Source organism: Plectropomus leopardus, chromosome 8 (assembly GCF_026936395.1).
Source record: "Plectropomus leopardus strain MGB_pleo_1.0 chromosome 8, ASM2693639v1, whole genome shotgun sequence".
Lineage (NCBI taxonomy): Eukaryota > Metazoa > Chordata > Actinopteri > Perciformes > Serranidae > Plectropomus > Plectropomus leopardus.
This window is the reverse complement of record NC_142183.1, coordinates 8,696,846-8,711,415: the sequence shown is the minus strand read 5'-3', so window position 1 is coordinate 8,711,415 and position 14,570 is coordinate 8,696,846. Positions and strand designations below refer to the sequence as shown.

Here is a 14,570-nt window from a genome sequence, read left to right as displayed (position 1 = left end):
AAATATGTGGAATTTGTACGTTAAGTGTAAAAAAATGTAAAATTCGTAGTAACCTAAGTATGCAAAAATATAAAAAATATGTGTAGTATGTGAAGTATTCAAAATATAAAAGGACTATAAAAGGCTAAGGACATGAAGTATGCAAAAAGATCAAAATATGCTTTATTATAAAGTATGAAACTAGCATGTAAAATCTTTAGAATATTAAAAAATATATGTATTATTATCGTATGTTAAATATACATAAAAGAGCAGTGTAAGTGCAAGTCAAGTAGGATATTGAAAAGAATATTACACAGTAAAAATTGTTGCACCAATTATTGTGCTTTTAGCACAGCGTTGCACAGAATTATCGGCCTTTAAGTCACTAAAGCACAATTGAAAATATAATAAATAAAAGTGTGAATTTAGAGCCAGTCTCATGACTCAGTGTCTGACACTCTTGAAAAGGCACAAGGCCACAAGCACTTAATAATATCAATTCAGCCTATTTTTAGTCCATTTAATATATTTAGCTTTTACTGTTAACTGATTACATTGCTTTTTGTTTCTGTTGTTTATTTACTGCTGTTTTTTTAATGTTTACTTATTATTCTGCTCTGTGTTTTTCTACAGTTAATGAATTATACTGTTTACTTTATCTTTGTCTTATCTTATCTTACAAATGTTTACAACAGAGCCTAATACTGTTTTTTCACTTCATACTTGCACTTGCAAAACTTTGATTTACCTCTACACACTCTTGAAACCACATTCCTACATAAAACCTGCTTCTGCATGGGGCTACAAAGTTATGTTTACACTCACGTGCAATACTTGAATTGTTTTTTTAAAACCTCAGTTAAAGCAAAATGATCTTGAAAGGTTCTTGAAAAGCATTAATTGTTAATGTCTAATACCTGTAGACACCCTGAATTATCTCAGCACCACTTTAATTAACTTAATGTTCCCGCAATCATTAAATAATATGATGCTGAGATTAAAACTCATCATTATTCTGATGATCAGATATAATGGTTGGATGTAATCAAAGAAAAATGTCCTTGCACTCCTGATAAACTGTATCTCATTGTGCATTATATTCACAGTGCATATACATACGCTAATTACCTCAACTCTTATGTAATTTTGACACTTTTTTAGCAGGTTGCTCTCAGAGTTATAATCCAATTATACTGACTACAAAGCTGAATTAAAATTAATTAATTAAATAGTTAAAATGCAATCAGCCACATTTATCATATGTTTGCTCCGAAGTGACTATATTGTAGACTAACCGCTCATCTACATTATGGGAATAATATAGAAACATTAAGGTGATTTATGTGGTTTGGTCACAAGATAAGGCAGTAAACCACTAGTTTGATGCGGGGTTATGAGGCTTCCTTGATTTTAAGTGATGTAAAAAAAAAACTTGAAACTTGAAACTTTTTTTTAAAATGTACCATTATTAAATATACCATTATCCCAGCATTTCATTAATTTCTGCAAAGAACAATAAATCAAATTTATTTTTAAAGTTTAGATTATTTTTCAAGACATTAAAATAATACAAATAGGAAAAACAGACAGAAATTCCTACAAAAAGTTCCTAAAAATATTTTTGAAAAATGAATCTCTGATGCAACACAGGAAATAATCAGCTCAAATTAATCCAAACTGCTAATTTTAGACAAACGTCCTGCAATTATTGCGTTCACCATTTGGGTTAATTGTGCAGTTCAGTTTTATCAGTTTTTCTGCACAGTTATTGTTATGCATTGGATATAATATGAAATATCCCATACTTGGTCAGTTTAGTTTACTTAATGATAGAAAAGAGGCCACTAAAGGTAGACGGTAGGAAGTCACCGCAGTAAACTAGCAGCATTGTTATGCAGAAAAATTATAATGGTGCTGCGATATTTGTTCGACTTAAGGCTGTAATAACTTGATGTCAAAGTGAGCAGCAAAATCAGAGACTGCTGTATGTCTGCTGCTTATAGATTTTTACCATGTCAGACGGCATTTTTATATCTGATGATCGTCCAGTGAAAGTTTAGGTCAAGATCAAAAGATTATTTTGTGTCCACAAGAAAACGGAGTTTGTGTCAAAGCTCAGAACAAAGCCTGTTCTGTCCAGATCATAAAATAATTATTCTGTGTGATCATAAGACACGTTGGCCCTTCTCAGTGTCTGTAGTTTTAACATAACCCTTGTGTTTGGAAAAAAAATAGCAGTTTTTGGTGACTTTTGGCACCTGCATGTGGTGGAAATCTACAGATTAGTGTTGCAGAGATATATCAGTTTTAAGGCCTGGAAATTAATTATCATACTGTGTACATTGACTTATGTATGTTTTTTTTTTTTTAAATGTAACTTAACAGATGCATTTCGTCTCCTTCTTGACTGCTACTTCCTTGAAAAAAATGGTTCATGGTGAAAAATATTTTATTCCTATGAAGTGTTTGTTTATATATATATATATATATATATATATATATATATATATATATATATATATATATATATATATATATATATATATATATATATATATAAACTGCTCTTGTTTTCATTCACTGATACTGATAATAGTAATTGTGTGAAACATTGATATTTTCAGATACATTTATCATACTGTAAAAATCTCATACCATTGCAACCTTAAAACAGAAAGAAATTGTGTTTTTTTGCAGTGATTTGTTTTGTATAATAGGCAGAATTTAAAAAGAAATATAACAGGGTTTCTGCGAGTCTGTAAAAAGTCTTAAAATGTTTAGACACTGAAGATGGGATTTTTATAACCTTTTTTGTGACATTGCATGTCAAAAGCTCAAAGATAATAATAATAATAACAATAATAATAATAATAGTAATAATGGTAATAATAATAACAATTTAAAGATAACCTCTTTAACATCACCAAAGAGTCATAATTTTACATTAAAATTAATATTTGAAAAATAAAATAAGTTTCCTCCAATCCTTAAGTAACTGATGTTGGTCCATTTTTTCCCATCAATATTGGCTTCTGTACAATTTGTCTTAAATTTAATTCCAAGTGGTGTTAAAAAGTCTTTAAAAGTCTTAAATCCAGTTCGCAGTAGGCTGTAGGAGCCCTGTAATAACAAGGTCATGAGTGCAAGCATTTGATTTATTTCCAAAAATCATGTGCTTCAGAGAATAATTGAAAAAATAAGCTTTTTTTGTTTTGGTAATTGTATAATCATTACTTTTAATTTATTTAATCTCTCTATTGGGTAACATTTGAGTCTTGGGAAAATGTAAATGTAAAAAGGGTTTACTTCTCCTCACTGTATATAAAATCCTACAAAGAAATACCTGAAATGATTGGAGATGAAATTTTGGCAGCCTCTTACAAACCTCAAATTTGATTTGCCTCTGCAGGTCCTGTCGAGAGAAAACGAGAACGTCCACAAGTTGTCAGCTGAAGGTGAGTAAAAGCAATAATGAACAGTATCACCTTGTGTGCTTGTGAAAATCTAATAACACTGGCTGGCAGAGGAAGCAGGTTTGGAAAAAGTCATGAAGGACATCAAGTCTGAGATGAGTTTTGACCCCAAAAAAAGAGACTGTTTTGAAATGTATACTATTAGAGGAGGGGGTGTCAATTTTATATTTTAAAATGTGCAATGCCCTTGGAGATGCAATCAGCTCCACACTGTTATTTTATTTACTAGAAGCTCATTAGGGAGCTCAATCTGTTGACTATACCATGTGTTCAAAATTATCTAATCAGCACGGTTGATGCACTTGATTGCATATTTCTAATATCACATCAATGATCGCCGCGTTATCGCTGCAAATCCAACTTCACTTTGAATTACTGGAGCTTTCTTTACTCCCAGGCTCCACGTCACATGATTGTAATAGAATTAGAGTGGCTTTTCAGAAATTCATAGCACGACTCCAAAATGAACCCCTCCTTGTGACGTCAAGCGTCATATATGATGCATAAGTTCCTCTCTGTGATGTGACTGTGCCTCTGAGTCGGGACGTATAGGCTGCAGGATCATTTCATGTCTGGCAGTGTGATTCCATATGGCTACTTTTGTGTTAGGTGCGTAAAATGAAGCTCAATTGAATTATGAAACATGCCCCCTTTTTTTTTTTTTCTCCCCTATGCTCTGATGTGGTTATTGCGTGATGCTTTCGGGGTCTTTGATGTTCTTGCAAAGTCGTGCCATCTCTTTTATATAAGCCTTTGAAGTCGGTCTAGTTGCAGTGCGCAGTGATGTGCCGCTCTGTTGCTTTGGCAGTGCCGACTGTGGTCACAGTGTGATACTGCAGCGGCACTGCGGATCATTTTAATATTAGTGGTTGATCTATTCTTTTTGATATCTCTTTAGATTAACCTGGAGTATCCAGATTTTTTTTCTCTCCTAACATCTGGCTAATCACTAGAATTTTAATGAATTATTTGAAGTTCAAGCAGCAATATTTTCTGACTTCTCTGGGAGTTAAAGTGATGGCTGCTGTTATAATAAACGCACCGCTACATGATGTGTACATTAAACAGTTGGAGGACTGGATGACTTTCTGAACTATGCTCTGCATACCACTAGGGAGCATCAGAGGACTTTTAAGAGAATGAGAGATTTGAACGCCTCATATTTGGCAGAGCAGAGTTTGCATTTGAAGACATTTCAGCAGGGTTTTGGTGGAGTTTGAAACTCTTTGTATGGATATATCAAAACAAATGGGGGTTCGTACGAGTTCACTGTAATTTCAGTGTGAAGGAACAACAGACAATAGCTCACAGGAGAACTTTAATAAGACATTTCATTATCAGTTGGTGGTGAAGGGGGGTGGTTTGCCCTGAGGGAGTCTGATGGGAACTTTAAAGGCATGTGTTTTAGATTGTGAGCTGCACATCATTTAAAGAGATGCAGCTTTTTTAAAGCTCTATATGTCATGAAACATTGTTAAATTTCTGAGAGCGTACAAAGACTCTGTGGGATGTTTGAGGAGCAGGGGGGAGGTCAGAAACAACAGCATAAAACAAGCTTTGAGCGAGGAATATTCTGCACCCATTTGGTTTGAAATTCTGTTTGAAGTTTACCATGAAAAAGAAATCACTCTCATATGGAGTTGTTTTCCGAATTATGAATTCTGTCATCAGAGCTCTGCGCTTTGATGAATCACGCCGAGCACGGGAAAGCCACGTGATTTTAAAATTGAGCTATCAAATGTTCACAAGTTAACTTATACCTACCATATCCTTTGTGGTTTTGATGCAAACTCAGTGGATTATATCAGGCAGGTGTCTTTGTTTTAGGTTAGTTACACTCAAATATCTTTAGCTTCAACTTACTTCAGTCCAGAACAGCTTCAAGCAGCTGACTTCAAATCAATGCTGCATTTGTCTTCTTTGACTTTGTAGCTCAGAGGATGTATTTTTTTAATCTTTAATGTTTTTTATTTATTCATTAATGTTTTCAGTCGGTTCCAATACAAAGTAAATGGAAGTGTGTTGTGTATAGTTTTTCTGGTTTATATCACCAGGCTCAGTTTGTTTTAGAAAGAAAGAGGATTATTTGGTTTATGGTGAAAATCTACTCAACATCTGGATCTTTTTTTTTAAAGATTATTTTTGGGGCTTTTTATTGCCTTTAACTGTCAGGACAGCTTAAGTGTGAAAGGAGGAGAGAGAGAGAGGGGACACAACCCCTGTATACAGGGCACCGCTCTACCCACTGAGCCACCAGGCGCTCCCAACATCTGGATCTTAAGTTATCAGAGAATCAGAGGATTACAGTGACCACACAGTAACATGTGGTGGACGAGCCGCCTGAAGTACCATCCCAAACAGCATCGGAGATTTACTGATTTGTAACATCAAACTGCTTTATTCAGGGTTTTCGGAAGTTTTAACCACGTGCTCCATTTGTTTTGGAGAGGAAAAGACCTCTGCAGAAATTAGTTTCACAATAAAAGCCTTCTGAACACTGCAGGAATAAACTTGAGAAAGAAATAAGAAACGTAAGCTCATTACAACGCCAATTCACCACTAGATGCCGCCCAGACCCCCTAAATCTTACACACTTCACCTTAAAGCGTTATTTAAATTAGTAGAGGTGGAAATAACCAGAGCCCCGCGATACGATTTTATCACATTGAAGTCACGATAAAATATTAAAGCAATTCTTAATGTGTTGTGATATATTGAGTATAGCAATAACATTTATTGTGATTAACTTTTTTAACTGTCAAATTTATCCTGCAAAGATAGCTTTGTCCGCACCTGTTTCATTTGATAAGGTAAAGTTTTCAGTCTATTCATCTCACTCTGTCTTTGTTTTGCAGCAAATAGTATCTAATGGACTGAAAAAAACATATTGATTCATTATTCTAGTGAGCTACCAAAAGATTTATTTTTATTTGTAAATTAATAATTTATGTAACAAAAAAATTATACTTGGCATCCATGCATTGCCAGGATATTGCCAGGCAAAAATATTGCGTATAAATTAGTGTCTGAGTGAACGTGCCAGCTCTTACCGCATCACTTTCTCACCTCATACTGAATATTCATTGTAAAACTGAACCCTTGTTAAGTAAGATAACAAAAAAACAGACCTTAGTCCAATTCTCAAGAGAACAAAACACACCAAAAAAGAACCCCAATATCATTTTAATCCATGAGTGCATTTAACATCCAAAAAAAGTTTACCTACCGAGAACATGGATGTGATCTATATTTGGATCCACTGTAACCTTGTTTATGTGAGATGGGTTCATGAAATATTTGTGTTGATGAAATATTCATTGGACAGGAAGCCAGGTCAAAAGGCATTATGCCCAATAAACATTAAATTTAGTGGAAATAATAGTTGACTGCATGTTATAGATACATCACCACTTGTAAATACTTGTCACTACATGCACAGGTTTCTGTTAATTACTTAAACAGAGCATTGTGAAGAAGCCCCACATAGCCATATCAGGAGGAACGTGAAAAAAAAATGCTGAAAAATTAAAAAAAAAAAAAAAAAAAAAATTAAAACCAGCTGGACTTTATTTGTTATGTATAAACACAACATAAATTACTGTTAATATGACTAATACAGACATTTATTCAGTTTCTTAAAAAAAACGCCATAAAACTCTTGCATAATTTACAAAACATGGTGTCCCTGTGCTATCCAAGACACATCTGTGCCTTTTCCCCCCACAACAGAGTTCGTCATACCGTCATTGTCCTTTTTTTTTTTTTTTTTTTAATCTCCACAATGAATATTGGGTATTTAAACATGGAAATTCTTTTTTTTCAGTTTAAAAGCATCTCAAAGAGAATAAGACATTTTGATGCTTTCAATGTTTACAGTGCTAAATCTGGTATACATAGTGGTTGTTTGGTGAGGATATCTCTAACGTCAGAAGTCTCTGATTTTAAAAACAAACATTTGCTCAAGGACACCGCTCGCTCCAGGAGTGTGAACTCTCGAGCCCCGTACTTCTACTGAAGTGCAGATATGCATAATGTAAACATTTCCTTTGCTCGTATAATACTTTGAGCCAGACTTGTCTCGATGAAAACAAAAAAACATAAAACACCTAAATTAGCTCACTGTTTCCCAAAAAACACCACTATTCCTCTGTGTCAGAGTCCAGAGTCCAAAAGGCTTGTGCAACAGAGGAACTGACCTGTAATTGCCATGTTAAGGCTTGGTGTAGTTATACATTTACTCTGTAGTCCCGAGGTCACAATGCACAGCATTGCTTTTGACCCCTTGTATTTTTTTCGTTTTTCTTTTTTACAAAAACACACGACACTCAGGGTACATAGCAGCAACTTTTGATTACAGTTGCTTTTAATTTTGTCCGTTTGTATGTCTCCACCAAAACAAAGTCTCTTTGGCAGAAAATGCACCTCGTGTTGTTACCTTTTCCCAATTTCACTTTGCCGAAGAAAGTGGATGTTATTAGCGCTGTCTGCTAACTCTGGGTACTGCTCGATGGAGAGCACATAGTATCCGTCGTAACCCAAAACTTTTCCACTACTCAGAAGCTGCCTCTTCTCCCCCTCTGTCCAGGGCCGGACCCCCTCCTCGCCATCTCGCACTCGCTGCTGTTCTCTCGCCCACGCACCCGCAAGAGCACGCTGACGAGCGAGCTCGACAACACGCGCTTTTTCCTCGTCCACCGTGGATCCGTAGCGGATGTGGAGAGCTAAAGCACCAGCACGGATCTCCACATCTGCAAAACGCCGCGTCCGACTATCCATGACTGTGGTGGACTGGGAAACAGTCACGTTGACGCCATTCTCTAGAGTCTTGTGTCCACTGGTGAGGTGCAATGCAGCAAGGTCGGCGTCCGGAAGGCCTGGCTTGACAAAGTAGTGCGTGTCCCGTCCTTCGATAGTGAAGTGGAGGTCTTCCAAATAGAAAGCGTTGTTGAGGATTGTTGCAACCTTGATGCAGTCCTCACTGGCCACGTTGAGCGTGTGAGTGTGAACGCTGCCCTTGTAGATGGCAAACATAACGGCTCTTCCGATGGGAGACATTGCCGCCGAGAACCACAGCCAAGACTTTTCACCTCTGCGACCTCGAGTGAGATGGACCTCTGGCAGCCGCTCGAATGACAAGAGAGAATGCGCTTGTCTGGTTACTTCCTGCTGGACCCCAGAGATAGACTGTAGGAAAAGTGCAGTGAAACGTTAACGCCTGAACATGGCAGAACCTGACTCTCCAGGCCATTTAGAACCAGCTTCTGCTCTGCTTCAGGGAGTTTCTCATCCCCGTCTAAGATAATGGTCTTTTCAAGCTGTGTTCTCAAGCCAAAAGTAGATAAATCCCCCATGACAATTTTACAGCAACACTCTTTGTGTTAAAGCCTTAAACCAAAGAAGCTACATAAATAGCCTCAGAAGATTGTTTAAACAGCAGCAACACCAAAATATTACACATAAAATCAGACATTGTGTTCAACTGGTAAATAAAACAATACAGAGGAAAATACACTTTGTGCTTATTGTGCGTATTATTATGCAAATATGGCCCAATTAAAATTGATAGTCTATGAAATACATAGCAATCCAATTAAGAGATGGCAGCTTCAAAATACAGTAAGAGAAAAACAATAGAAAAAAATATTTTTTTTTGTTGTCTGTCTGATCTCCTACTCTTTCAAAAGCATATTTTCTGTTGGCTGGAGGAGTACTGTAGTTGTTTATTTCGTGTTCAATATGCATGAGAAGGATTAATTTACCCACCGGCAAATCATCCCAGCGCTGACTCTTCTTCAGTTCATAGGACGGCATGCTTAAATCGAACTTTGGGACCGGAAAGCCGGGGATGGTGTTGTGGAGATGAAAGCCAAAGGTTACAAGCCAGCTGTTCACATCTGTGCAGCAAAAATAAATTAGGGTTTTTAGTGAGTGAGTTACAACAGAAATACTTTTGTACCATACCATCAAGCTCTGTTATGCATACTGCATTTAAATGCAAAATTAATCACTTTTATGGCGATGTCCGATCAGTGTCGATGCTAAATGTAGTATGTTTTGAAGCGAGGTCCTCAGTGCCTGCTTTATTGAATCGACAGGGCTGTAAAATCTGTTGTTCTTCCTGCATCAAGCACTGTTGATGTGACAGTGCCAAAACTGGGGGCAAGGAAGAACAACAGGCTTGATTTTGGCTACAGACAGTTTGAGATTACACCAGCTTGCCTCCACTCTTTCCTCACCGGTGTCTCTTCCTTTCATCTTTACTCCTCCCAGCGAGGATACGAAGAAGTGTTTGCAAAATGATCTAATAGTGAGAATGGAGTCCCAAAATGCAAAGAATGTAATGGGTGGAAAATGTCACAGCCTAAGAAATGCAGTGGAGGCCGCTGTGCTTCAGGCCCTCCAGAACTGCCAAGAACAAACACAGAGCGCTGGTGCCTTTGCTCAAATTGCCCTCTGATGCCAACAGAAACTAAGTCGCTCTGCTGCTATGAATTTCAGTGTGGGCAGTTTTTGTTGGATACAGTCGCTGACACCAAACCTGAGAGCCTCTGTGTGCTTCTGTGTTACTATGCATTAAATTTAAGTTTTATTTACTCTTTTCCTGGACAGAAGCGTGCTGGAGAATCCTGAAGATAAACTGGAAAAGACGACCAAGAGCAGCAAGCCCAGAGGGACCGAGATGAAGACTGAGTGAGTATTTTTGTCATTTTTCACTATTGTAAGCTATTTTGTTGAGTTGCCTCTTAGCAAAACAGTCTGAGTAATTTCAGATTTGCTTTATAATGAAAGGTCAAAAGCAGAATCTATAACATGCTGCCCTCTGCTGCCGTCTTAGTTCACGCTGATTAAAACTGCAGAGCCGTTGTGTTTTTATTTTGTCACCTGCAGAAGTACAGAGGAAGACCCAAAAACACCTGGAGAAGGAGCTCAGAGCAAAAGTTCAAACAGAAGAGACTGACGTAGCAACAGCCGGAGAGGACGACACAAGACAGAGAGGCCTATGTAAGCAAGTAAGTGAGAAATATAGCTGCAATTTATAAAGCCGTCCTCACTGTTCTGGCGAAAAAAACCCCAAAAAGTAGGCAAAAGAGGGTCAAACTTTTGTAGGCTAATAATAGCTCTGGCCGTCATAAGCTTGCATCCTGATATACAGTATGTCGCAGGGCTGGGGCAACGCGTCGACTTAATCGACATAATCAACATAATCGACATAATCGATAAGAGTGTGAGCAGCGCCATGTGTTGTTTTTTGTATCTGCGCTCATGTATCAAGTTAGAGCGTGCACACTGCTCAGCCGAGCAGCGCGTGTCAGGCGCGTCTGAGCTGCGTGTCAGCTGCAGCACATCTAAAGAAACTGTGGCTCGCCCTTTTTTTTATGCGACGCTCATGTTTGTTGACTCTGTACCACTTTATCCTGCAGTTTAAAGTCTCTCTGTTACAGAGATGAGGAAATACAAATATGTTTGTATTACATCAACTTCCTTGCTTCCCTTTCAAAACAAAAGCTATCTGTCTGTGTCTCTGTGGACAGAATGCCATCAGTTGCCGATACAATGCATTTTATTTTGAAATATTTACAGGATGGGGTTGTCAGCTGTGCAGGAGCTTGTATAACTTCATTAATGAGAGGAATATGTGCTTATAAATATAGAAATACAGCACTCATATCAGCAGGCAGCGATATGCCTTAAGGCCCAGTTAAGGCTGGACTATTTTGATGCAGAAAGAATGTACTCGTTATTATTATTTCTGTGAGAGAAAAGTTATAGTGTTATTGAAATTACACCGATTTTACTGTAAGATGTTTTGTTGGACTGCTAGTTTTGAGGTTTTGTGAAGTGACTTGTATTTTACATTGTTTTATTTATTTTGCTGTTGGACTGCTAAATGTAAATTGCACTACATTCCTTTTACTTGAGTGTCTTACTTGAGTCTTACATTAATTTTGTTTTGGAGAGACTTTATATCAGACTGTAAAACACAGATTACCAGTTAAGACTGGCCTGTTTTTGTTGGAGAATAATGCCCTGCTGTGTATGACAAGTTTTAAAATGTCATTTTACACAAGTCACAAGTTGTTGTTATATTTATTGAGTAATAAAAATGATTAATTGAAAAAATAATTGATAGATTAATCAATAAAAAAATAATCGTTAGGTGTAGCCCTACTACGTAGGCATCATCAGTAGGGATCCGCGAATAGAAGAACTCCGTCTTCTCGAGAAAAATAGTACATGCTGAGGAATTTATGGTTTATACTGGCAACATTAGCCATCAACACTGAATAGACATCCACATAAAAGGCGGCAAATTTTCCCTTAAAACTTAAAACTGCTTAGTAAAGAAATTTTTCTCAAAATGAAATAATATTCTAAAAAATATAAAAGTATAAAGTAAGTAAAAAAGTAAATATAAAAGTACAGCTGCTAGTAACTTTAAATTAGTTGATTGACAGAAAATTAATTGGAAACTTTTTTGGGGAAATTATAATTTGTTTTTTAATTCATAAGACAGTAAACTAAATATATTTGGGCTACTGGTCAGATGAAAAGTAGAAGATGGAATATGCAAGTTATAATGTTTGTTTGTTAAGATCCTCATTAGCTTCTGTTTTAAACAGTAGCTACACTTCCTGGCGTCTCCATTATTTTCATTAATAATATTTAATTTACTAGATTACATAAATACACATACATAACATTCATACTCACAGTTCAACTGAGCACATTACAAAACCCCTAAAGCACACAACAATTAACACAAACTCAAAGCCTGCCTGGTATATACAGTAATGATTTATGTCTTCAAAATCGATTTCATATCTTACAGACCATGAAAAGTATAGATCATATATAGTGTTCTACACTATTCCTTGTGTAAATATATACAGTCCTAAATTTAAATGTAACTTTTATAGATACAATTGTTCATTGAGAAATTCATCAGCAATAGAATCAAGAATGAAAATCCATTAGTTGCAGCCCTGATAAGAATAATCAATAGGAATAAATTTCTTACCTGCAACATATTCTCTCACTTCATGGACTTTGCTGATGGGGTTGTTGTTTCTGAACATGTAGAGGTTGAAAGGAGCTGGCTCTTTGCCAACTTTTTGCCAGGTAGAGACGTCTGGAACAGTCCACCTCCCGGACATGATGTCATAATCCTGCTCCCCGAAGTGCAGCAGTTTTGTCAGAGGTTCGTACAGTCCTCCGTGAAACCCGAGCACCAGCTGGAAGTCTGGGTTGGAGTCGAAGTAGACCTCGCCGTACGCCGTGTACTGCAGCTGTTTGACCAGCAGGCCGTTGCTGGTGAAGACGGCCAGAGGTGTGCCGGTGTTATCACAGGCGATGTAGAACTCCTCCCCGCTGCTGATCTCCATCGCAAACAGGTGGCCTTGGAGGTCGTAGTAGAGCGAGGTGATCTCGGAGCTGGAGTGGTTGTATACATGTGTAATCCTGGCCGGGTAGCTCAGGTCGGCGTAGAAGTATTGCAGGTGTTGGCCCAAGCTTGTCTTGGTGGACACTCTGCGTCCGAGTCCATCGTAGCGGTACTGGATGGTCCAGCCGCTGCTCTTGCTGTAAACTCGCACCAACAGTCCTTTTGAGTTATACTCAAAGATTTCTGCTCCCCTCTGACGGAGAAAACCGTCTTCATCCATTCTGTATTGGATGTCTCCAAGGCGGGTGATGCGGTCTCTCAAGTCGTAGCGCAGAGGAAGAAGTCTGGCGCTGTTTCCTGCATTCAGCAGGTGTAGATTTCCGTTCAGGTCATACGTGTAGCGCCACATCACTTTCTCGTTCAGGTACACAGTCTGGAGCTGACCGTCCACGTCGTACTCGTAGCTGTACTTGGTGGTGTTTGCAAAGGGACCGATCTTGATCTCTCTCTTGGTGACTCGCCCCACGTCATCGTACTGGAAAGTGATCCAGTACATGAGCGAGCGGAATATCTCATACTGGATCTCCTTGATGCGTCCGTGTGCATCAAAGTGCTTGGTGTAGGTCATAACTGCTGTGGATATGATCTGATTGATATCATAGTAGATCACTCCAAACTTCCCAAACTGTTCCACCTTTCCTGAGATGTCATCAAACTGGTATAGATCGATGGGCAGTGGCGTTTCGTTGATGACGCCTTGCACGCTGGTGACACGCAGGCTGCTGTCGTAGGTGTAGTCAAAGCGTGCGTTGACCATGCCGTCCTCGCTGAAGCGGAAAATCTGCCGGTCCACCAGGGGGCCCACTTGGCGGTAACGGATGGAGCAGATAAATCCTTCGTTCTGCAGGTTGACGGTCTTAAGCACTCCCGCCGTCTCATCATAGGTGAAGCTGACTCTCGTGCTGTCGTACAGGATCTCTGAGATTTTGTTCTGACGCCGGTATCTGTACAGAACCCTCCGGCCTGTGCCGAGGTGAGCTACTCTCAGAAGGAGGCCGTCTTCGCTGTAGTCCACAACCACCGAGGCGTTGCTCTCCGGAGGGTGATAAAGGTTTCTGTAGTAGCCCACCGAGCGGATGGTCTGCATGGTGTAGCGGGCCACGCTTGGCATCGTGACAGCAGAAAGGCGGTCCAGAGAGTCGAAGTCAAATATGTACTGCCGTTGACTGTGGAGCAGGAGAACCATGGACTAAAGGGGAAAAAGCAAAATAGTTGAAGTTGTAGTTATTAAGTTCAATATTGATACATAATATACATATACTGCTGGACAATGTGAGCACATATTTACAGTCTTATGACCGTGACACACCAAGCCGATGGTTGTCCGTCATACTTTGGGCTGACGGTGAGCGCCTGTGGCCCTCATCGCAGCGGTTTGTTCCGCACCATCGGCCCTCATCGGCTTTTTTCAATTCGTCTTTGGAGCCCATCAGTGAATGAAATCACTGCGATTGGCTGCTCAACTCAGCACAATGTAAACAAAGAGCTCAAGTTTAGCGGGGAGGTCGAAACAAACGTGTTAAATGAGGTGAGATTGTTTTTCTTTAACTATTGAGCTCAGAAACTTTTCCCGGTGGGTTGTGTTGTTGTTCACTGGCGCACAAGAAATATGCTTTGTTCTTTCAATATTGTGTAGTTTAAAGTGTTAACTGGTCAGCTAGCATCATGGTGGT

The 14,570-nt window shown here is 38.5% G+C and overlaps 1 protein-coding gene and 1 long non-coding RNA gene across 8 annotated transcripts in view; one reads left to right on the top strand and one right to left on the bottom strand.

Annotated features, from left to right (window-relative positions):
- LOC148188845 (uncharacterized) overlaps positions 1-14,570 on the top strand; it is a 53,426-nt gene that overhangs the window by 5,415 nt on the left and 33,441 nt on the right. Inside the window, exons 2-4 of the long non-coding RNA XR_015777205.1 lie at positions 3,392-3,437; positions 10,065-10,145; positions 10,344-10,465. This is a non-coding gene — a long non-coding RNA (uncharacterized LOC148188845). The remainder of the gene's footprint in view (positions 1-3,391; positions 3,438-10,064; positions 10,146-10,343; positions 10,466-14,570) is intronic.
- The window catches only part of LOC121947781 (teneurin-3), a 284,662-nt gene continuing 277,153 nt past the window's right edge, over positions 7,062-14,570 (bottom strand). For all 7 annotated transcript variants that reach the window (XM_088080832.1, XM_088080831.1, XM_088080833.1 and 4 more), the window contains 3 exons: positions 12,475-14,086; positions 9,219-9,349; positions 7,062-8,639 (listed from right to left, as the gene is read on the bottom strand). In XM_088080832.1, coding sequence (XP_087936958.1) covers positions 7,887-8,639; positions 9,219-9,349; positions 12,475-14,086 — 2,496 coding nt within the window. In that variant the 3' untranslated portion in view covers positions 7,062-7,886. The remainder of the gene's footprint in view (positions 8,640-9,218; positions 9,350-12,474; positions 14,087-14,570) is intronic.